The sequence below is a fragment of the Perca fluviatilis genome, chromosome 18 (assembly GCF_010015445.1).
Source record: "Perca fluviatilis chromosome 18, GENO_Pfluv_1.0, whole genome shotgun sequence".
NCBI lineage: Eukaryota > Metazoa > Chordata > Actinopteri > Perciformes > Percidae > Perca > Perca fluviatilis.
The window spans coordinates 13887360-13911070 of NC_053129.1; the positions used below are offsets into that span (position 1 = coordinate 13887360).

The 23711-nt window shown below is 40.0% G+C and overlaps 1 protein-coding gene across 5 annotated transcripts; it reads right to left on the reverse strand.

Moving 5' to 3' along the window:
• Positions 1-1980: 1980 nt before the first annotated feature.
• Positions 1981-22773, reverse strand: gpcpd1 (glycerophosphocholine phosphodiesterase 1). 5 transcript variants are annotated; one of them, XM_039782320.1, is made up of 23 exons: positions 20832-21274; positions 18872-18963; positions 17798-17888; positions 17564-17648; positions 16825-16865; positions 16307-16346; positions 16103-16178; positions 15126-15167; positions 14646-14769; positions 12802-13060; positions 12513-12675; positions 12259-12388; positions 12045-12099; positions 11866-11958; positions 11256-11333; positions 10686-10725; positions 10383-10441; positions 10044-10109; positions 9683-9819; positions 9261-9396; positions 7859-8019; positions 7566-7627; positions 3427-3562 (listed from the first exon to the last, which is right to left on the reverse strand). In XM_039782320.1, exons 2-22 carry the CDS (start codon positions 18918-18920, stop codon positions 7591-7593), a joined length of 1962 nt encoding a protein of 653 aa, XP_039638254.1. In that variant the 5' UTR covers positions 18921-18963; positions 20832-21274; the 3' UTR covers positions 3427-3562; positions 7566-7590. The 5 variants fall into 5 exon arrangements, with proteins under 5 accessions (XP_039638252.1, XP_039638251.1, XP_039638253.1 ...); XM_039782318.1 differs by lacking the exons at positions 7566-7627; positions 20832-21274 and adding an exon at positions 22703-22773 and having other exon boundaries at positions 1981-3562; XM_039782317.1 differs by lacking the exon at positions 7566-7627 and having other exon boundaries at positions 1981-3562; positions 20832-21267.
• Between the last annotated feature and the right edge of the window lie 938 nt (positions 22774-23711).

Genomic DNA, 23711 nt, shown 5'->3' on the forward strand with positions numbered 1-23711 from the left:
CAATGGTAAATATCCACCCAACATTGCACATAACGTCATCAACACAAATGCATATGTCGATATTGAGTTTAGTTGACAGACTCGATTGTATTACTTTTCCCAGATAGCAAAAATGTTGACAGTAGAATGAGTGCCGACCATGGTGCTGACACTGACCCAAAGTGCTGCTAACTGCAGTGCATCGTTGTCTATGATGGCGATTCGCGAAAAATATTAACGTTAACACATTTTACACCGTATCACATCACGTATTTTTTCCACTTCTCCACGTAAAGAAAGAATAAGTACTGTCCTAAAGAAGAAAAATCCTAAAGAAGCAACACTATCAGTGTACGTTGTGTTTCTGTACAACAGAGGGCGCTAAAACATTAACTGACTCAGCATCCTCGAGACCAGACTTCCCTTAAGTACTCTTGCTTTTAATAGACATAGCAGACATTCAAGGAAAAGCCCAAGTGTTACTAATAATTAATGCCAGTTTACACAATGTTTTCCATTCCTTAAGACTTCCAACACAGAGTACGTAAGCTCCAACTCGACCCGCTACATTAAAAGGTTCTGGCCATGCAATAGAACAGTCTAAAAGAGCTAGGGTTAGATATATGCTTTAGGTGTTTTTAAGTAGCCTACAGTTTGCTGATAACGAGAATAGACTACTTAATGTCATGTCAAGCCATGCAAAAAAACTGTAATCGACACTGTACTTGTTTACTGCCACTAGACAACTTTGCTCCGATAGCCAGCCCACACCTCCCTGTCCTGCAGGACATTTGCAGACCGGACGGAACCAGTAGGAACCAGACACTAGACTCAAGAGTGTCGCATGAATGCTGTCGGCACGATGCTGACGTAAAAATCTGTAACCAAATGTTACACAAGTCGAATTGTAACATGCTGATAACTACTGCCAACGAGAATCATTCTAAGACAATATTATCATTGGGAGTGGCGCCTACTACTGCTGAGTGTGCATGTGTTATCTTATTAATTATTCATCGATAAACTGCTGGGCCAGCAACATTTCTTGGGTGCTGCTATGTGGAGTCAGTACATCTAAGCAGATTTGAATGCCACTGTCTTGTTCTTACCTTATCTTACAGCCTTGTGTGAGATGGGCTCATGTATGAGAGTAAACAGACATTCCTTAGCTTAAAAATCACTAACATTTCCAATAGTCAGGCTAAAATGACTAACTATTTCTCACAATCAGTCAGTCAGGAATAATCTTTAATTTACTGAGTAAATGAGTTGGTTTATAAAATGTCAAATTGTGATTATAAGATTCCAGACTGCACCGTTTTTACCTTATTTTATAATATTTAAATTTAACATTTACCAAGTATAACCATTTTAGTCCAACTAAAGGCATTATTACCCAAAGTTTCCGATTATGCAGGCCGAATTGTAGGTGGTTAACTGGATGAACAGGACTGACTAGTGTTCAGCAGTCTAAACCGGACTGATCAAGTCTGTCCTTGGCCTCCAAACTCTATTGTATTTGCATACATATTTGTATGTAATTATATCTGTGCATAGATTAGGCCTTAAATGGCCAGCATTAAGAGGAATGATTACAGCAAGAAAAACCTATTTGGATGCTCATACAGGCATCGGACTAATTTTTTTTTTTAGATAAACATGGAAATCGTGGAACTATTCTTTAAAGATTCGTTTTGGGAATAATTCAATGTTCTATAATTCTGTCAGAACTAGTTGAAAGTTTCAACTTAAAAATGTTATATCATAGTGTGTCCTGATAATGGTGTTACAGTAGTTACAGTGAAGCTTTCGAGTAAAAGAGCAAAATACAGGTCATTCCAGATCAAGGAATCAACTACAACCTCCTAGTTATTCAAAACAATCACTCTGTATGACTTGATAAGCAAGACGAGTCGGCAGCCAAACAAAATGTATGCCAAAAATAAAATAAAAAATAAAACTCAGCTTACTGGATGTGTAAGACGAAAGTCAAAGACAAAATGAAGAAATAAAGGTTTTGATTTAATTTACATTACCCTTTTACACTCGTCTGTCCTTAAGTGGCAGTTAAAATAACACAGTAGAATCATACAGATTTACAAGACCATGCACGACGCAATCGTTAGTTTGTAGTTAAGAGATTGTGCCATGAGACTGATATACAGACAGTATGCTATACAAGGATTTGTTTCACCGTGTTCAAAATGCTGCATTGCCATTGCATTATACTAATCATATGAATAAGGAAATTCATTATTTCAAGTGTAATTTGTGCCAAAAAAAATATCTGGCATGCAATAAAAAGTATGTGTTGTGAAGTTAAATAGGATTTATAGAAAAGGAAGTATAGGCAGCATTTGTTCATTCTGTACACACATATCAACTCAAGTCAATTCTAAATCGATAATGAGTGAGGTATTGGCGGTTTTAAAACAGAAACGGACCTGATCCCCCCCCACCCCCCCTTTATAAGGCTGTGGTATGCATGTACAATGTCACAAATTAAACATTCTTCTGCTTTTCTATAAATCAAGTAAATAAAAAGAATCAAAGGATACATGGCATTCGGTACATCATTTACAATAATTAGTAACGAGTCTTTAAAATTCAATTAGGAGGCGTGGAAAAGACTTAGCAACTGCTTTCAACAGTCCACTCAAAAGGAAATGAATCGGTCATGGAGGTTTCTTCCAATTTCTGTAGACTATCCACAAAGAGGTGAGCATTTCTTAATGGCAACCTGCATCTTCTAATTTCTGTAGACTATCCACAAAGAGGGGAGCATTTCTTAATGGCAACCTGCACCTGCCACGTTATTTCTGTGCTGAAACTAAAATAGCAATCAGTAGCTATTACTCATTGCAATTTGAGACAACGGAAATAAAACTGTTGAGGTATAATGGCTACATGCACAGAAAAGATATAGCAGCATAAACAGAAAAACCACATGATGCTACATCCTCAACTCCGTTACATACAATGTGCAGTTCTGTTACACTTTTACACCCTTAAAATATCGTATGCATTCAATTTGAGCACTTAAGACGGTGAAGCGATGCAACATAATAGCTAAATAAATATCCACTGTGATGTATAATTTCCCCAATTGTTCCACTGTAATTAAGACCTCTGTAAATACTGTCCTGAAAAGAAATTCAAAACATGACTGTGTCATGTTTTGGCAAAACATCCACCAATTTCAATAGAAAGCATAAATAACAAACTTCTGTGAAGATGCAATGCAATGGACACAATCTGTAATTGAAAGTTTTTGCTTGATCATTCATTCCCACCTTGGTCCTCTTAAGACTTCACTGCACATACACACTCAAGAGACTCTTGGGTGTGTATTGTGCGGTGTGGTCCATTGAGATTTAGGGATATTTACGAGGAGCTGAGGCCAGAATCTGACTCTCCGCTGCCAGAGCAGCTCTTGGAGCCAATGCAGGGAGCCATGGAGCAGGGAATGGAGTAGCAGGAACAGCTGGCGCTCTTTAGGGTCTCCTCTGTAATAACCTCCTGCAGGGTGTGTTGCTCCTCTACCTGGAAGACGTTTGGCTGCTCTCCTTGCTCCTCACAGATACTGAAGGAAAAGGACATCCTTAAGTTAGATCAGTGACAGTAGTTAGTGTATACTGCTGCTGTCATTCATAAAAAAATAAAATATCTGAGCTGTCTTGATCCAAAAACAGTTTATAGAAATAAAAAAAATTCACAGTAAAGAGTATGTATATGTATATATAGAGTATGTATATGTATATATATATAAAGAATAATTTATCCACCATCTACTGTACATACTGCACGTCATAATATGGCACTCTGCTTGTTACCCAACACTGCAGTGCAAACTGTACAGTACACCCTGTGCTGTTATGTCTCTATTTTAGTGTGTGAGGGGGAGTTGGGGGTTACATTATGGCAACAAGCATTGATAAAGAGGCACAGTCTGGACCGTCTTGTAAATAGAGTTCAAAGCTTACGGTCCGCTTTCGGCAGGGGTCTGTAAAAATCTGGGCCAAAGTGCAATCAAATGTCACTGTATAGTGTAAAACAGAACTGAAAGGGCTGAACAAACAGGCTCTCAGGAAACTCTTTCAACCTGCTAGCAACCCAAGCTTTATGTAACAGCGTTCTTGTTTACCAGATTCACATTCATAGGCAAAATGTTCAATGGAAAAATCAAACCATTTTTGTCAACAGTCATGGCTGATGCCAAGTGATTAACATGTCTGCCAATGCTTGATGATATAACCTCGAACTCTGAAATAGTGTGCTGACAAGAAAGGCCTTTGACCATACAGTGATATAACAAGGAGCAGTGTTGTGAATGCAGTAATCAAAATTGATAAAAAACTAAAAGCACTGCTTAATGACCGTGGCTTCAGGCTGAACAAAGACAACAGCACAGTGTGTACTGTAAAGTTTGCAGTGTGGTGTTGGGTAACGCGGTCCATCTAGGACATGACTCTGGGGTTTTCCTCGCGTTTCCGCTTTTTCTTTAGTGTCTCCCGTGCTCTCCTGTCTGTCCCCGTTTGTGTGTGTGGAGTCTGGGTGTGCCTACTTCCTGGCACTCTCCCTCCTGATTACGGCTCATTCACCTCACCTGTCCAGTCTGCACAGCTGCTTCCATTGACTCATCAACTCCACAGTATATCATCTCCAAAAGGTATTTTGTATTCTAAGGCTAATGTGTTTATCCCATGCGCACATGTGCAGCACTAAAAACAACGTATCCATGCCCACCAGTTGGGTGGCCTTCACCTCGGTCGCACCTGCGTATAAATAGCGGTGAGACCGGACAAGTGATTCCCATTTTTCTTCAGCAAGCGCTAAGCACGTATTTGACAGAAAACATGTCTTCTGGTAGTGTCTGCATGTGTCCATGCTGCCAGGTGGGGTACATGCATCATGCCTAAGGATGACCTACATGCCCGCTGTGAGTCATGCCTGGGCTAGAGCACGCCGTCTTGGCCCTCACGCCTCAGGCAGCATGCCCCCACTGAGCTTGCCTTCCTCTGCCTGAGAGGTAGCAGAGAGCGGACTCTTTCGCTGCGGCAGCAGAGGACGTGTGGCAGAGTGAAGGAGGCCTACTTGCTGGACGAGGCAATGACCATCCTGGAACCTGGTGGAGGAGCCACAGTTGGATAGATTCGTCGCCTCGGTTCTTCGCCCACCCCTCGCCAAATTGTTCCGTCGGCTACAGTGGTGCTAAACGTTTTAGGACGCTCTAGTGAGACTAGCTAGGGCTGAAACGATTCCTCGAATAACTCGAATAATGCGATTACAAAAAGTCCTCGACGCAAAATGACTTGCCTCGAAGCTTCGTTAAATAAATGTTCCCAACGTTGTATCGCTGACGGACGGTGTTTCCGCACGGAGCATTATTACTGTCGTGCAGGCTCAGTCTACTGCTGGCGACACATGCCAGAGCGTAAATAGTGAGGGGCTAAGAGACTGGCTGGAGAAAACGACAGAAAGTGTCCAAAGTTTGGAATCAGTTCAATCGTAACTAAAACTCTGTACAGTGCGTCTACTGCAAAATCAAACTAGCTTACCACGATAATAGCACGACGTCAGTGCTTTAGCTCTCTCTCTCTCTCTCTCTCTACCTAATAGCATAAGTGTAACAGAGCTGTGTGACATTATAATCAAATATATAAATGAAAATAGGTTGAGTATAACTAATATTTACATATAGGCCTATATACACAGATCAGTGTCAGGTTGAAACTTGTAGTTCTGAAAAGTTAAGTTGCACAACTTAATGTAATGTTTGTGTATGTTTAATGTATGCCTTAGTTTGAGGTTGATATAGGGATGGGCGATATATCGATATAAACAAATATATCGATATATTTTTAAATGAGATATGGAATTAGACCATATCGCATATATCGATATAGTTTTAATGTGATCCTTGCTCCCATAGATATGTCGGCGTGAGGTTCTAAACATACGTCAAAACCCGCCGCCATCTTGGAACAGGGGTCCGAAGCATTCAGATCAACGCTAAAGATGCCGGACTTTTGTACTGCTTAATTATGTTCGATAGAGGAAATGAAAAGAACAAACCGCAATGGATAACATTTAACAGGTGACAATGTGTTTTATGAATATATATGCTGCCTTCGACCAGCAATCTGAGCTCCGGTGGCAGCGGGAGGCGGAGAGCCCCGTGCGGCCGCGGCGCGTCTCTTTCCCCGGCAAAAACACAGCTTCGCGCTGCTGCGCGCGGTCCCCGCTGATCCAGATCGGACCAGCCAAAGACAGAGTGGTGATCGGTAGGATCTTACACGTAGTCCAGGACGAACTGTATGTCGATATCGGCGGAAAGTTCCACTCAGTTTGCCGGGCGGCAGGCGGACGAAAGAAGCTACAGCGGGGCAGCGACCGTCTGCGGCGCAAGATCTGGAGCTCAGTGCCCATTAAAATTACATGTAACGCATAAATACATACAGAAATAAATAGTGGAGGAATGAGCCTGGACATTTCAGTCTGTTTAAACTTCACCTTGAAGCAGAAACTCTTAGTTCAGAAGGGTGAAGTTTCCGTTTGGACTCAGATCTGTGAACCGATCATAATAAATATTCTTTGTATTAACACATTAATTAGTTTCTTTGTTTTGTAGTCGATAGTTCATCTTTTAGTTTACTTAAGTGGAAGCAGTATCAAGTGGAAGAATGGGACTATAACCTAGGCTTACAGGCATGAGGAATTACATTTTGAACAAAGTAGATTATATTAATATCAAAAGCTTAATTGACCTTTGGAACGAATCACAAATAGCCTATGGAGCTTTGATTTCAAAAAAGTTACTCCTGTTATACAGTATTTAGGTTTACATTTTATTGTTATTTGAACAGCTGAGCATTTAATCATGAACCAGGTGAAGAAACCGGTTTATTATTTATTTGATTTTGCAACTGTTTCTATGAAACTACTTGTGACATGTCATATTTGATTTGGGCTTTGACTGAACATTTGCTCTCAATTCGCGGAAAAAAATATCGGGATATATATCGTATATCGATATTCAGCCAAAATATATCGGGATATGACTTTTGGTCCATATCGCCCAGCCCTAGGTTGATATCATTCGAGAAAAAAAATTCTTTAAAAACAATGTAATATGGCACTTAAATGCACTTAATATGTTTAGATGATATTGTAAGCAATGTAGGCAATACAAATGTTGCTTTTTTCCGAAAATGTTGCTTTTTTCCCCTAGTTTGGGTTGTTTAAAAACGCAAAAAAAAATTATCCGATTAATCGATCGATAAAGTGCTAGATTACTCGATTACAAAAAGAATCAATAGCTGCAGCCCTAAGACTAGCCTTCTCGTGATTCATCTCCTTTTGTATTTGGCCCAGCCTAATACCGTAGTATTTTCTGGTGCTTCGGGACCATACTCATCAGCCTGCCAGCAATCCATCAGCCACCTCAGCAAGCCACACCGTTCCTTGCTCACTCATCCACTTCACCCCAGTTTCCCCAGCCTTTTCTCTGCACTCCTTGCCCTCTACTTCAACCAGACATCTCCTAGCTCATTCCACCTCCATTCCCCATCCCCCATGCAATAAACCTGTTAACGTTCATCTGCATCCTTGTCAGTGCCCTGCATTTGAGTCCTCCATATTACAAATCCTAAGAATGTTAAATCAGAAACGAAATGGCAGGATAGTGTAATAACTGAATGTTTGAATATAAAAATCGTTTTGCAAACATGTTGGGATAGTAAAGTTTGTACCACTCTGTTGCTTTATGCTGAACATCCACATTAACCGAAAGCGTTGCGTTTGTGGTCTACACTGCCAGAGTCCAGGTCCTAAGGACCTACATGGCAGCCAAAGATTAGTATCTTGCATTTTAACCTACCTATCGTAGATGAGCCCATCAATGCCCTGCTCTCTCAGCTTATTTCTGATTTCGTGCTCGTTGTTGTCATCTCCCCAGCTGAACACCACCAGGCCTTTAGACTGGGCATCCCCAATGTAGGAAAGGTTTTTGAGCAGCTCCTCAGCATGGGCACTGATCCCCTAAAGCAGCAGACAAGGAAGTCCAGTGAGAAAAAGTGATCTTAGTTGATCCATTTTAAGTTCATTTCAAAATAAAATGGACTATTACCTACCTACCTACTAGCTCCCATGTTGGTTTAAACACTGGTTCATATTTTATGTAGCACATAGAAAGTTGGCTAATTCAGCTCCAGATGAGCCTTCAACACAACAAGTGATGTTGTCGGGTTATGTCGCAAGCAGACAGGCTGGCTGGCCTCCATTTTTGCACTTGCTAAAACCAATTAGGATGATTTAAGACAGCTGACAGAGCTATGCTAGCGGACTTGTTTATGATGTGGACTGTTGTGGTCTGATGTGGGGTCAACTATTTTTGTAAGTCCTTTGCTCAAGGGGACTGCAGCAATACTTGTCAAGGGAGGGTGCAAAACATTCTAATACAAGCCAAATATCCTTTCAAAGTACATATCCTGCGGTTTTATTACAATTTTGCATTTTTTTGTTGTTGGTCCAAATGTGTGCACTTATAGCACCTTAAATCTTATAAAACGAAGCGGTATTATCCTTCAATTTATATTAGGTGTAATTTAAATACACAGGTAAGGCAACTTAATGCAGTTATTACTGAAGCCTGATCTTAACTGTATTATAGGACATATTTCACATAGTACAGAGTATGGCTGGACACAAATATTATTAATTGGGTATGTAATCAGTTTTCAATTTTAGGATTCGGATAAATGTTTCGTTTTTGCTTTTTTAATACTGTAGAATAACCGAATCCTTAAAAAGGAATACCTTTATGTAAACCGAAACACACGTGTTGTAGCACAGTGTTTCCGCAGCATTGACTGGCTGAGTCAACAAAAAATAAGCGCTCTACCAGTCAGCACTGTGTAGTCAAATTCCTACCTGTGTACTTTCTGTACCGTTTATGACGTCCACCCCTACACTGAAATGATGAGGTTTTTGCTTTAGTGTGGAACTGAAGAGAAATTCACATGCTAAATCCTGTCTTCCCATTTGCTTGTCGCATTGTTTGCCTTGGCTGTGTATTACAAATGGGTTAGTGCTTATGGAAATGTAAATTACACATCGAATTGAGCTTTAATTGACTAGAGTTGAGTTATCATTATTTTATTTTTTTAAACAGTGTGGAACTAACTTTTCATTAAAATGTTTTTGTAGAAGTTATACAAAAGTCTGGAAAATTCAGTGGACACATTATGATAATTATTTGACTTTCTGCACCAAATGCTCACCAGAATATTCTCGCTCTGGGCGAAACTTATGGCGATCTGAGTGGTCTGGCAGCGGATGTCCATCATGTCAGGGTACTTCTCTGAAATTCCCTGAGTCAGGAAGAGAATGGGGTACTTGTTCTGCTTTTGACGCACCCTGAGGGAAACACATGAAAAGATGTCAGCGGCAGTTGTAGACCGCCTACTGTCTTTATAACTACATTCTGTAAACACAGCATCTGTTGACTGACTAATAACCCAATCCAAACTGACTGAAGCCTAATTTGTCAGAAGATTTTAAAAAGAGACTTTCTATGGTTGTTTGTCTGAAACATTTTCAATGGTTGAAATAATTCATTTATGCAAGTCAAAAACTGCACTGCCATGGGAAGTTACTGCGTTTCAGGATAGCATGCAGTTTATACAGCCTTATCAATGCCTACATGGTGCAGATATCTGGGTCGAAGCAGGAGAAAACAATGCGTCTTTTTCCGCCTTTCTGCAGAACACAGGACAGGATGATGTCGAGGTACTTGTTCATGTTGAAGTAGGATGATAGGTTGCCATCCCATGACCCGTCCTGTCAATAAAAAGCAATAATCATGAGTTTACACTCAGAATACATCCTTATTTCACACTGCATTCTACAATCCAAACAGTTTTTGCAATACGTGCGTTAGGTTTAAGCAAGTCAAAACAAATAAAAAGTAAATTGTGCTATTCTTTATTCTACTGGAGATCCCCTAAGCCCCATTTATGGAGCAAATGATTACGTCATTGGTCTTGTTGCCTAACTGTACCCACCTTCATCTGGCAGATCCATTTGAGCTCAATGTTGAAGCCCACATGCTCAGGAATGGCCTGGAAGATCTGTAAAAGACGGATGAAGGATGCTGTTCATTGACGCGTGACTTTGACATGACAAAAGACCGAAAGGCAGGCTACAAGGAGAGGAAGTAAGTAATTGATCAATAACCAAATCATGTATCAATTATTTAACAGGTAATTCACGGTGATTTGCCAGACAGGCCAAGGTGTTCCTAGTTTTTACGGTTTATCTCTACATATGTGAAGATAAGAAGAATAGTTCATACTGATTAGATAAGCTATTTAATACCCATGATCATCGTAAAGTCTTTTTACCTGCGAGAGTGAAGGGAAGGGCTGATGCTCATCGATTTCATCTTCATCGTCCAGCAGATCTGAGCAACAAACCAAACAGATGACAGTGTTAACGCACATCACATATACCATCTGCAAATAATCTGATCAGCTTACATCACTCTGCTTTGTAATACAATCATGCCAGTCTTTTGATCTACAGTTTGTATGCGAGTAACACTATATTCAACAACACAGAAATGAAAGCACATTGCTTGTCAACATGTCGTGCCACCTTTTTTTTTTTCTCCTCCTGGCAGACAGTGGTGAAAAAACAAACAATACCTTTGTGATCGTTTTCTTTCACAGCAGTGGCATGGACCAGCTGTGCAACAAAACAAAGCATTCATTATCTACTTTATAATCAACTAATCATTACATTTAAAAAAAAAAAACACATTAGTTACAGTTTCAGATTTTTTATAATAAATTAGTAGTAGTGCTAAAACTGTATATTTTTGGTATTTTAATATGATGACATTCTTCGTCATTCAACTAACTATTTGCATTCCACCCATTTGCAAATTGTGAGAACTAGTAGAATGCTTTGCCCTCTTCCTCCTCAACCATAAAAGACTAATCCCAGACAGGATCCATTGGCTGATGGAAGTCACAGTTACACAACAGCTTCTAAGCAGTTTCTGTGCATGAGTGTGCAACTCTAAATTATTCATTTGCAAGATGCATCTTTCCTAACTGTAGGGGAAGCACTACGCAACAGACATTTTGACTTCTCATAGCAGGAATAACACAGGGGTAACTAATCTCAAAAAATATATTAGATAACCGATAATAAAAGTTGACTTCGACTTGGGTCTTATTTGCATAGTTTTGGCCGTCATTCCAGGTTTTTACCTTCAGTAGCTGCAGCTGATCAAATGTCAAGTCTTTGACTGGCACCTCAACAGGCTCCAGAGACGTCTTGTCATGTTTCTGTTAAGGGGATAGAAAAAATGAAATTATAATTTATTTATTTTTCCTTTCTTCAATCGTGACATATTAGGGACGTGAATAAATAACCGGTTAACGGTTAATGATTGGTTAACAAAGGTCGGCTATCAGCCAGAAAAAAAGAAATTTAAAGCAACACCAAAGCACTTTTCCTCTTCGGTCACCCTACAGGTCGGAAGCGGAATTGTGTCCATTATGTCTCATTTGAACTACAGATCCGCTACCCGATCTGGCAAATTTGCATAGTGCGGTTATAGCCGATAGAGGGCCGCAAAGAGAATGCGGGAGTGCCGTTCACCCTGTTACGAGTTGATGAACTACTGAAACGATTTTGGAACCATTATTTTAAAGGTACAAAAGAATCTTTTGGTGTTGCTTTAAATAAGCATTCATATGACATACATTTTTCTAAAGACATTGTTAGTTATTGGAAAAACTAAAATACCAAACAAGAAGTATAACATTTCAGATTTAACACTTGTCAATCCTCAAGTACAACAGGCCTTTATTTTACCTTCTTGGTGGAGATGCAGCATGTCAGATCATGGTATACAATAGGAACTGCATCTTTGGAGAGGTGAACATCAAACTCTACATAGGCTGCACCCTAAAATACACAAAAGAAACACACCAATTTAGGGAGGAGTCATGTTAAAAGGATTTACTTATGCCTTAATCCTAGGCATAACTTACATGCATGGCAGCGCTTTTGAATGAGGCTATTGTGTTCTCCCTGATTCTCTGATGCCTGTAAAACACAAATTGAAAAAACAAACTGTTGACAGATGCAGAATTATACATGCCCATTGACACACACTGTTGTGCTATGAACTATTTATTTTGGTCTGTGTTCCATCATGCAAGGAACTCTATCCTGTCCAAGTCAAAGACTGATGTGATGACTTACTTGGCTGCATTTGTGCTGCCGGCTCCTCTGTGGCCCACATGCAGAGTACTTCTTTTCTTCCAGTATTTGGTGAAGGAGGAGCTCATGTCACACTGAAACGCCTGGATCGGCCGTATCACCAGGTAATCCACTAGAACAGAGGGTCAAAGTAGGTCGACAGGTTTTTCCACGTACATTGTGTGAACTTCCTGCCTTCCTTTTGCATAGTCAGATAATTGTCAGCCAGCGTGGAATTCATTTGCGCAAAGTCTTACCTCTGACTTTCCCGATAGTCTGTCTGGAATTCCGAGCCATAATTGGAAGAGTGGCTACTCCGATGTCCATACCATTCTCAGAGAAAGAGGAGGACAGGAGGCAAGCTGTGCCCACATATCCTGGATGAGCATCCCCCTGGACTACATGCTCGCTCATATCCTCCTGTAAACCCATATGATACATGAGATTTGTACAACTGTGTATTTGTTAGCCAAGAAAACTACTTTTATAGTTTATCAAGAAAAGGGTTCACTGGTTTATCAGAGGCCGTATTTCCACGAGTATTACCTCAAAGAACTCAAATGTGAGCTCTAGGTTGTCTGGGTACATGGTGTGGATACTGTACTCAGTCCACTGAGAGGGCCCCAGTCCATACCCACATTCAGGCTGCGAGTGGCGCGACTTATAGCTGTTGGCACTGATCATACTGATCCCCAGAGTGGTGGTCTTCTCCAGAGTGGTGGTCATCCTGTGCAAACATGTAGGACTGAGCTCATCCTCGTCCTCATCTATCTCCTCCTCAAAGCCCTCCAACGTCAGCTTGATTCTGTATGGGTAAGTCAAATAAAAAGTCAAACAAATACACAGTGATGGGCATACTGAAAGTCACATATAGTTCTAAAAAAAGAATGCATCAAAACATAAATACAAGGTTAAATCAAATTAGGTTTCACTCTTAGCTTCTCTAAATATACATTTTGATTTTTGTTATACTTAGGTAGCAGGTAGTATAACAGTAGCACTGGAATGATCCACTGATCCGTCTAATGTTGCTTTCCCTTGCTAACACAAGAGCCCGACGAGCGTCTTTTTAATCTTTCAGAGGTGGACTCAGGCTAAGATTTAGAGACAGGTGAAGAAATTGGTATCGTGTAGATCTAGAGAATCCAACGGTACCAACCATGTCATGCTAGCTTGTCGGGAAGGGGGCTCCAAATTAGGCTAACTTTTGGCCAGGGAAAAACTAGCATGACCATTTTCAAAGGGGTCACATGGCCTCCGACCTCAAGATATCTGAATGAAAACGGTTTCTCTGGGTACTAAGGAGTCTCCCCTTAGCAGACGTGCCCATTTTATGCTTATCGCATGCAGGCGGGGCAAAGAATATGCAGTATAAATGTGTTATATTTATCTATTATGTAATGGTGTATTTGAATGTTTGTACATACTGGGGTTCCTAAACTAAATCTTGGAATTGCATTAATTGGTTATGACTGGAAAGCTGAGACTTGTGGATTCAATGAGAGAATTGAATTCATGTGCGATGAGGTTAGTCCTTATAGTAGCCATTTCAAAGTATGAGTACATTTTCTGAAACTTGTGTCACTGTTAAAAATGACCTGTTGTGACCTCAAGGATAATCACAATCTCATTAAAAATGTTACAACAACAAACTACACTTAAGGCAATATAAATATTGAAAAGGCAATTTTTGCAGAAATTTCCAAATGTCAAATGTTTTTCATACCAAATAACAGCATGGATTTTTCCATGGTGTTCCTCAACCCCTCCGTTTCTTAATGTGGTATTTTGGAGGGATTTATGACAATTCTTTATCAAATTTCGAGTGGTAAAAAATTGTTAAACCGTGTATGTGTATGTCAAATGGTATAAAACTGCTGTAACAATTTATGAGACATAAATGAGCATGAGAATGGCAATCATAATGTACTAAGCTCTTATACACTTTCACAATGTATTTTTAAAGATATTTAGGGGGGCCTTTATCTGACAGGACAGCTTGAAGACAGGCAAGGGAAGGTGGGGGGAGATGACGTGCAGCAAAGGCAGCAGTTCGGACCTGGGCCACTGCCAAGGACTCAGCCTACATGTGACGCACACTCTTCTGGGTGAGCTATAGGTCGCCCCCACAATTTATTTCAATCAATTATAAATGAATTCATCAATTTATATTTCTGATTTATGACTCGAAAAACTGACCCTGAAGTGCTGTGCTGTATGTCAACTTAATCCTCAGGTTCCCAGCTTTTAAACGCTGTATACTGCTTCTATGTGGAGTCTACTGTCGACCTGCTATCCCCCACTAAACATCCCGTCCCCCACCCTTACCACTCTAAAAAAAAGGTGGCAGAATGCTAAGAGGTTAAATTCAGCCTTGGTGTCGTCCCTACCTGAAGCGAGACTTCTTGAATTTCTTCTTAGTGATAGACACGGGAGACTTCTTAGAAAAGTGCAGACGCAGGCGGATCTCTGTCTGGCATGTGAGCCACCCAGAGTCGACACAATTCACCCCATCTATAAAAAGAGAGGACAGAGACAGGAAGCGTGTGATGACGATGTATATTGACTCGGTCTCCCGTGAGTGCTGACCAGAGAACTGGCTGCGACAATAGCAGGCAGGAGACAACCGTTTTTTCTGGTTAAAAACCTCTGATGTACTAAAACAGAGGAAGTGATAACAATGTGGTCTAATAGGGATAGCAATTTCCAAGAGGGATTAGGCATATCAGTAAGCAATTTAGTTCTATCTGATGGAGAGGTTACATGCTGTAAACCTGCATAAGGTATAAAAGGTAGAGAGCACTTTAGTTATAGTTTTTGTGTTTGTAGGGAGCCGTGGCTTCAAGGTTTTGGTCTTTTATCCAACTTACTGTGAGTTCCAAATTGTCCATCATCAATAGTCTGGTGTGGTCCTGCAAAGAAGGAAAAGTGAGAAGAGTTAGAAACAGGATAGGAGAACCTCAACAGTACAGCGATGGAGGTCAGATCAATACCAGAGCATTTCCTATGTACAAAGAGTTCAAATCTTAGTTTGAACTCTTTAAACAAGATGCCACATTCAAGCCTCTGAATTTGATTTGCCTCAACTTCAAGAGTCACCATAAAAAAGGTGAAATACGATTTGATTCCAAATAAATCTTTAACTACGACTCTGAGCATGCGTCACTGGGGCTAATTTAGCAAGTTTATGAAACCACACAAACCGAACAAATCTGGGTTAAATTTACAAAGAAACCTCATATTTGTAACAGATTCTTATTGTACGGTGAAAAGTGTTGTAGTAGGATTTGCTAAAAGAAAGAGGAAAAAAACAAAAGAAAAAAGGATGAGGTGACAGGCTGGGGTCGTAAAAGGAAATCAGGGTGCAAAACGTTTTGAATGAGCTTTGTCTGCGTTAGGCCAACACAATGGTGATCTAACGAGAGAGGTCTACAGTATCAGGTGATGACATCTACTGCATTGCAGTGTTTCCTCCATGGCTATAGATTATTCCAGCCAGCGTGGCCCCCTGCTCTTTGCCAAAGAATACACACAATGCCAAATAAGCAAGAGGCTGGAGAGGCTAACCGTAAATTACAGACAGTGGTTCAGGAGGAAACGCTGCAGTCAGGTGCTAAGAGTAACTTTCACATGTACAAGTTGCCTAAAAAAAAACAAAGGACTTGACTATCCCTGAAATAATAACGTAAATAATAATCGTCAGTGCGATTTGTTAGAACTGACCCTACGTTAGTGTTAATGGGCCACTGTTACATATGGTGATTGGACAGGGAATATATATGGGGTTTGACTATGACACATTTTACCAAACTGTGCACCGTTCTTTGTTGTTGTTGTTGTTTTATACCTGTGGGGCTCATTGTGCGGGGTTGTTGATGGGTCTCCCACACATTGACTATCACTTGACAGGGATCACCTGCACTCTGCAAATTTCAATATTTGGAACAATGTTAGGGTTTTCAAATCAGACACATTGAACTACTTTTCAGTCTGGTCTGAGAGCCGTCTTTGGACCAGAGTGTGAGAAAGGATTTAGAGCTGGTATAGTCACCAATCTCCAGCTGGGGCAGTCAGCCACCATGGGTTGAAATCTGAAAAGTTGATTTGTTAGTGAAGAAGGAAAAAAAAAATAAAAAATTCTTTAGTTACAAGCTGCTCTCTTTATCTGTAATAAAGTCATTAACTGTAGCAACAATATGTTAGTAGCATCACATTTATGATGTCTGTAATTTTGAAAAACATGGTCTATACGTTTAAAAACTGTATTGCTGCTAACAAGTTTCTACAGGAATGTATGTAATGAGTAACTTCAGTTTCCTAAATGTCAAGCATGATTCCGACTGCATGAATAAATCACTTGCAGATGTTAACTTATTGCCTGGCATCAACTGTTGGGGCGTAAAAACACACCCAATACTAGAAGATCATTCTCAGAGAGAGATAGATACTATCATTTTCCAGGTAAATGTCTGACTCTGACTTATTATCGGTCTTTTTCTTTCAAGGGAAAATTTGGTCCCCATTGTGTTTGTGTGCGTCAACTGTATACAGCAGAGGCTTCCAACATACTCTTTCAAAGTCAGTGGATTTTCCCCATTCCTGCTGAAGAGCTGTAATGGGAAAAGTATGGATTGACATAAAACCTGAAATTAGGGTTAGGCGTATAACGATTACCACAGTGCAATATCAAGATGGACCAAGATATCATTGTTAGGAGTTAGTCTTATGGGCTACTCCTATAAAAGGAACTATGATTTTAACTGATTGAACTGTGATAATGTGTTCAAATTCAAATGTGTTAATTCATTTTCAGGCATCTCGCTGCATATCTGTATAGGCCTATGTGTCGCTCCTCTCTGCTGAGCACTCGGACTGCGGACTGGGGCTGTGCGAGTCATCCAAACTCATCAAATCATGTGGGCATGAAACCTGCTGCAGGAGCTATATCCATCACTACGAATGAAAGGATGTCTGTCATCTTATCAATGGTGACGTTCTTTCGTCAGAAAAGAGTGCGTTCTATAGACTAGAAAAATAAGTGCGTCTGTAATTGTACCAGTAGCTCTCAACTATGTAAACCGATGACAATAATTGATTGCTTGCTATTATGAAAAGACATGGAGCTGTTGGCATCGTTCATTTGCCCAACCCTAGCTGAAATGATCACAAATCATGCAAAGATTACTTTGAATTAAACAGTATTTATCTTTTGCCAATACTGCTTTCAAAAGATCATCTCTGACGGCAATGAGCAAATCAATACGTCTATTAGGACTATACCACCATTAAGAAAGGAGACTCGGCTCACCTTTGGTTCCAGAATGAAGCCTTTAAAATAGCGGTACTTGGACTCAACTCCTTTAGGCATAGTGATTGTTGTAGTCCATGTATTTCTGTCAGGGAGTCAAGATACACGTTCATATTTTAGACAGACAGAATAGCAAGAAAAGCAGACCACCTTTTGCTTGCAGCCTAGTAGAGAAACTTTATTTAAAAAGCATGTTTGTAATGAGTGAACCAATACGCATAAAGTTTAACCTACCCATCATTGCCATCAGGATGTAAGGTCACAGCTTTTTGATGGCTCCAGCTTCCCAGGGCTTCACAGCTGCCAACGACTGCAATCACCTCACCTAGAAATGTTCAAATTGTCAGTTTACCCATAGACTGCATATTTAAAGATGGAGGGCTTGACAGCTACCCAAAAGTGAAGCAAAAAACGTCTTGATCGGCCCCTGGTGGCTGGCTGCAGTATAGCTAATAAACCCCGCCCCCTCCATGTTAGCGGATAAGACATGGGCCAAAATTTAAAAAAAAAAATTTAAAAAATCAAAGTACATGTCAAAAAAATGTTCAAAGATGGTGGGTTTTTTCATCATAGGTAGCTTATTATGTTATCGCACTGGTTATACGCCTGTATCCAGGATATTTTGGCTTTACGTTTGTCAAGTGGGGGAAAGCTGAGACGCTTAGTCCATCTTTATCCACGGTCAATGCTTTTACCAGATGTAACTTCAGCAGAAATTTTAAAAAACAAAAGATGACTAACATTAAAAACAACCTTTACAGTTTTGACGATATTTAGATGTAAACATATTTGAAATGCCCTTCCTAAACAAGAAAACGCTTGTGGTTTGTAAAGCATATTTTAAACTAAAATTTAGGGGAAATGTGAAGGGATTTGAAAAAGAACTGTTGGGAAAAGTGGATCAGAGATAACCAGGTTCATCAGTGATGAACTCGGACTGTAGCGAGTGAAGTGCGCAGAAATAACTTGCATTAAACCCATTACATCCATCATCCTCGCCGATATGTTTTTAAACACAAGTTGTTGTTTTTTTCCCCATTTGCCAGATTAAATGATGGTATGATAAACGGAATAACTAAACTAAACTTTGTGTTTATATACAAACACATCATGATATGAATAGGATTTCAATATCTGAAAAAAAAAAAAAAAAAAAGTATTATCTTTTGGCAACATCACACTTCACGAATAGATCATCTATGAAAAAGCCAATAACATTGCATTACAAAACATTTTACTACATAGCTATTTTTTTAAATGTAGGCTACAGATCTTTTTTTTTTTTTTTATTATTATTATCAGCCATACCTGGGGATGTTTCTCCTCTGACAGCCAAAGTCACCTGAGTGGTCTCCATAGTTTACACAGGCAGAGAGAAAGAAACAGGCGGCAAAAACAATCTGAAAAACATCAACAGGTTTGAAATTATGATTATGAAAAAAAGTTGGAAAAGTTGATCAGAGATAATAACCAGGTTAATCCGTTACGACAGATGGACTGTAGCCTGTTACGAGTGAAGTGCACATAAATGACATTTCCTGCCGGTGAAATCATATTTCATCCTCACGATATGTTTGATGTTGTCAGCATCAGCTTTTATTAGCCAAGTTAGTGTGTACAGAGACAAGGAATTTGACTCCGTTTTGTGTAAATTTCATGTAAATCACGTTTGTCATACAAGGCTGACTTCCTGTTGCCAGTAGGTGGCGCTATGACTAGGCTATAACTCAATATTGGCATGCAGATGTCTTAATGCCAGGACTCTTCTCAAGCATTTAAAGTTTGGGGTAGATTGGACATTATGTGTAAAATTAGCTTTGCCAAGATGGTACTGCACAATTTTGAAGTCACTCCATGGATGTATAATAATAACTAGATACCAGATCCCAAAATCACGCCTATTCAGTTCAATGGAGCTGCTCCATGGATGTATAATAAAAAGTGGATACAGCATTTGAAGCGGTTCAGTCCTATGAGAGTTGGTCAGCGGTGCATGAAGCTAGCCTGGTCCTACCGGACTGTCGTACATCTCATTTGTACAGAGAGTCTGGCCACTCTCCACTGACAAGTGTTAACTTCCTTGAAGGTGGGTACTCTGTTGAAGTTTAAAACTATTGGATCAGCCCAGAGCCACTCTGGATCTGCCATAACCAATGGCTAACGTTTGGTGGTGACGTCAGCTTAGCATTGCTAGCGTTCGCCTTAGCCAACTCTTTCACCACTAACGGAGTGAGCTGGAAAATCAAATCCTTCTCAGTCACTCCCTCTGTTCGCTGATTGGACCGGTAAAGATTTGACCGGAGAAAACCCAAGAATATACCGCACACCCAGACGGAGTACTGAAGGAAAATGAAAATTGAGCGAAAGTACGTAGGAGGGCGGAGCCAGGCTAGCATTAAGCCATCATGGAGCCAAAAATTACCGGGAAGATTGGCACTGTTCACGTACTGTGCAGCTCATAGAGCAGGTGCATAGAAACCTCCGCTGGCTGAGCCGGCTACTTCCGGTTTAGTGCTCCACTAACTTGACTGGGGATACAATTATTTTAAGTGTGCCTCCTCTAGACTTTCCATGTTGCAATTCTGCTGTTTGGCCACTATGTTCAGCTTGCTAGAAAGCCAAGCGCTTCTTTATTTACTTCCGTGATACGCGGCCGACAGAATATGCGCAGTAGCGATTCTCCCGCTGGCCGGTAGACTTTACATTGTGGTTATGTCACAGGTTTTCAATGCTATGAAAAAAGCACGGGACCCATTTATCACACGTTCTGTGTACCAATTTTCAGGCAAAATCATTAAAATGAAGGTAAATTATAAAATAAGAGTAAGGCTTCATAAAAAGGGCTTCCGCTTTGACTGACAGGTGGGCTGCCATCACAAGAGGCTAGCATACTCCGGAAAACGACTTCGGTGGACAAAAAGAACGCGCCAATAGACTTTGGGTTTCATTCGTCCGAGCCAGCTCCATCCACGTTTTTGGATTAGCCGACGTCATGCACTATTCGCCACCGGGAGCCGCCCACATAACTAAACATTATTCCGAACATTAACGTTTAGACAGTGATCCTGTGAGGCACTATGAACAGTTTGACAGGAGGACCCATTGACATGCTCATGCTTCAACGGCATCTTCTTTGTTTTCGTTTTCCTTGTTTATTAGGATTTATTGAACGTTAACGTAGCTAGCTAGCTAACGTTGCCCGTTAAGAAACACTGGTAACGATACAAAACACTTTAAAAACAATCATGGCAGCCAATATTAACGTTACCTTGTTGATTTTGGCCGTGAACGTTGTGTATCGTCCCTTGGCAGACTCGAAGATGGAGGGGGCTTACAGGAACATACTCAGAGCGGACCGGGCTCGCCTAGCTAGCTAGCTAGCTAGCTAGTTATCCCGCAGAATGGCATCGGTCCAAGCGAAGCATAATCTCACCAGCCGGTTCACCGCTATAACGGCCTGACTTTAACGATACAAATAGAGTACAACAATAACGCCTGGCACCACACGATAAATACAAACTGCCTAAACACCCGAAAGATAATACTATCAAGAGGATCTAATGTTAGAGCGCCTCGCTGTAATCGACGTCGACTCTAACTAGCTAATGGGTCACTGGGTTGAACGGTTGACGGTTTTGCAAACAACATGAAGCAAGCATCAAGTTAGCCATAATGAAAAACAAGACTTCCGGTGTATACTTTCAAAGTAAAGCATTTATTGCTCAACATGCTAGCTAATGTGAACGTAAATAATTAAAGGAACAATTTAGAGAAAACAACGACGCAATTGTGTTTTAAAATCCTTGTTTAAATTGATATTACATACATACATATTAACTAATATTAAATATTTTATATCAAATAATATTTCCAAATATATTACTGTAACCTAAACTGCACACAAAAATTAGACCCCCATATCGTTGGGTGCGTTTGTGCTACTAAATCAGGTTGCTTGCTTTTAAATGGGAAAAAATGGGACGGGGACATTTGGTAAACTTTTCCAGCCTACATTTGGCATAGCAAGTGTTGATCAAGACCCCACTTACATAGCACACCGTTTAGGGCCATAACTAGGCTACTTTTTCTGTAAATGTGGGGCTTTAATTACCCAATGAGATTAGTGACATTTAATTATAACACAGATAGCCTTAGTGGGTTTTAAAGGCGGGTTCTGCTCGTCTTTATATATATATCTTTCAAAGTTATTATTCTTTACCACAATTACACATCATGGTATACAATGGCTTTGAGTAAAAATATTTAGATTTGGGAGACATAATTCATTGATACCACGAATGAAGAAATACATTGGGATTTAAAACCATTCACGGTTTAAACGGAGCTAAATAAAATAAAACATTAGGTAGGTTAAATTGTAGCCTACTGGGAGCATGGCCTCAGTATTTTTAAAATCCTCAAAGTATTCTCTAATACTGCAGCACTTTTATTTTGAATGTATGATTTCCGTATATAGGATCTTTGATTTCCTGTTGTGTTCTTGTTTCCGTTGGCTACTTGACAAAGCTGGCTCATACCGCCCTGTTCTGGATGTTGCATAAATGTAACCTGAAGGTACATGCTCGGCCCCAAAAACTGGTAAACAAACTCGTATCGTATATATTCAGCTGCCAATATACTAGAGGAACAGATGACGGTGAAGGTGACGCAATTAAAAACTTTGTTAGCAAACTAATATATACAGTCTATGTTAGCAACAGACAAATGCTTTTAGATTGTAAATAACTGCAATAGACTAAGATTACGTCGTGATTCTATGTGAATTTCTTTAGAAAAATAAAAATATAAAATATTTTTTTTTTTACTAAGTCTATGTTAGCAACAGACAAATGCTTTTAGATTGTAAATAACTGCAATAGACTAAGATTACGTCGTGATTCTATGTGAATTTCTTTAGAAAAATAAAAATATAAAATATTTTTTTTTTTACTAAGTACATTTTACCAAATGAGTCGAAAACAAAATAACTTCAAATTAATAACGAAATAACAAGGCTTGTTTTTAGAAGGGGAGGTTGGTTTGACCGCAGTTCCTAGAGAGAGGTTTTTGCTTACGTCAATAATTCTATCCTTGTTGACCGAAAACATCTCGTTAGTTAGGAATGATTTGAGTCCTTACCGTTTTCTACGAACACCTCCAATTGCACAACTGAAATACTCAGCTAGACGCTGGTGGTTGACTGTGGGACAGATCACATTACTGCAGTATCTCACATGTCCACAGACTTTCAATCAGATTTTTTTCCTGACATCAACGCATTCACTTCCACATTCACATATCTACTCTGCATTACAACATACAGCGTTTTCTTGAAGAAAGTTCAGGTTTTATCCTCAGAAACCGTGGCAAATAATGTAGCATTTCTCCAACGTATAGCCTGCCACACTCCGTGGACATTATATTATTATGAATTGTGTGGATTATGTCAGTTTTCTTTACTTATTCATTTAACAGACTTCCCATCTAGCTAAACCCACAGTTTATAGGCTCTGAGCTGGGACAAAGTGCCTTGCTCAAGGGAACGCCAGGTAGCCTATAAACATAGCCTACTCTGGTCCGGTTACTTTCACTGCCTTGGTCGACCACTGGTAGGCTACATTGGGCACGTTATCAATACCCCAGAGGGTCTTTAGACAAAGTGATGCTACTGTGAGTAAGCAAGTTTTGATTGCCGTTTCAGCACCGTTTTGTCACTGTTAGGTAACCGCCAACCATTTGTCAATGATGCGGCAAAATAAAGAGATCTGACTATGATTCTGAGCCACGTTCTTTCCATGCACTCAGTGGTTCAGACTTAAAACAAAAGTTTAGGCTGTAGCCCCCTCCAGTGTTCAAGAGGGGAAAAAACACTGCAGTATAAATAAATGAAAGCGATTCACACTTCTCCAGAAAATGCACAGTCAGGACTTCAGCTTTCTCACAGTGCAGCCCCTTATCTCTGGCATGCAATAGGCCTTTTATAATAATCCTACATATGTGGAAACAAAGTAGTGTCAGGTCTTTTAATGAATCAGGGATTACTGAGTCCCTCTTGTTTTTGAGAGGGCAGGCACTGCCACGTACTAATTAGTACAATGAGAATGATTAGTTTATATTTTAGCATGAGCTGTTCCTTAAAGTAGGCTGT

What these genes read in the sequence shown, in the direction of transcription:
- gpcpd1 (XM_039782318.1), bottom strand. Translation starts at nt 18,920, where the DNA reads ATGGAGACCACTCAGGTGACTTTGGCTGTCAGAGGAGAAACATCCCCA. An exon ending in TGGACAATTTGGAACTCACA is followed by an intron (nt 14,770 to 15,125) that starts GTAAGTTGGATA and finishes CTCTTTTTATAG; the next exon opens with ATGGGGTGAATTGTGTCGAC. An exon ending in TTCAAGAAGTCTCGCTTCAG is followed by an intron (nt 13,061 to 14,645) that starts GTAGGGACGACA and finishes TTACCCATACAG; the next exon opens with AATCAAGCTGACGTTGGAGG.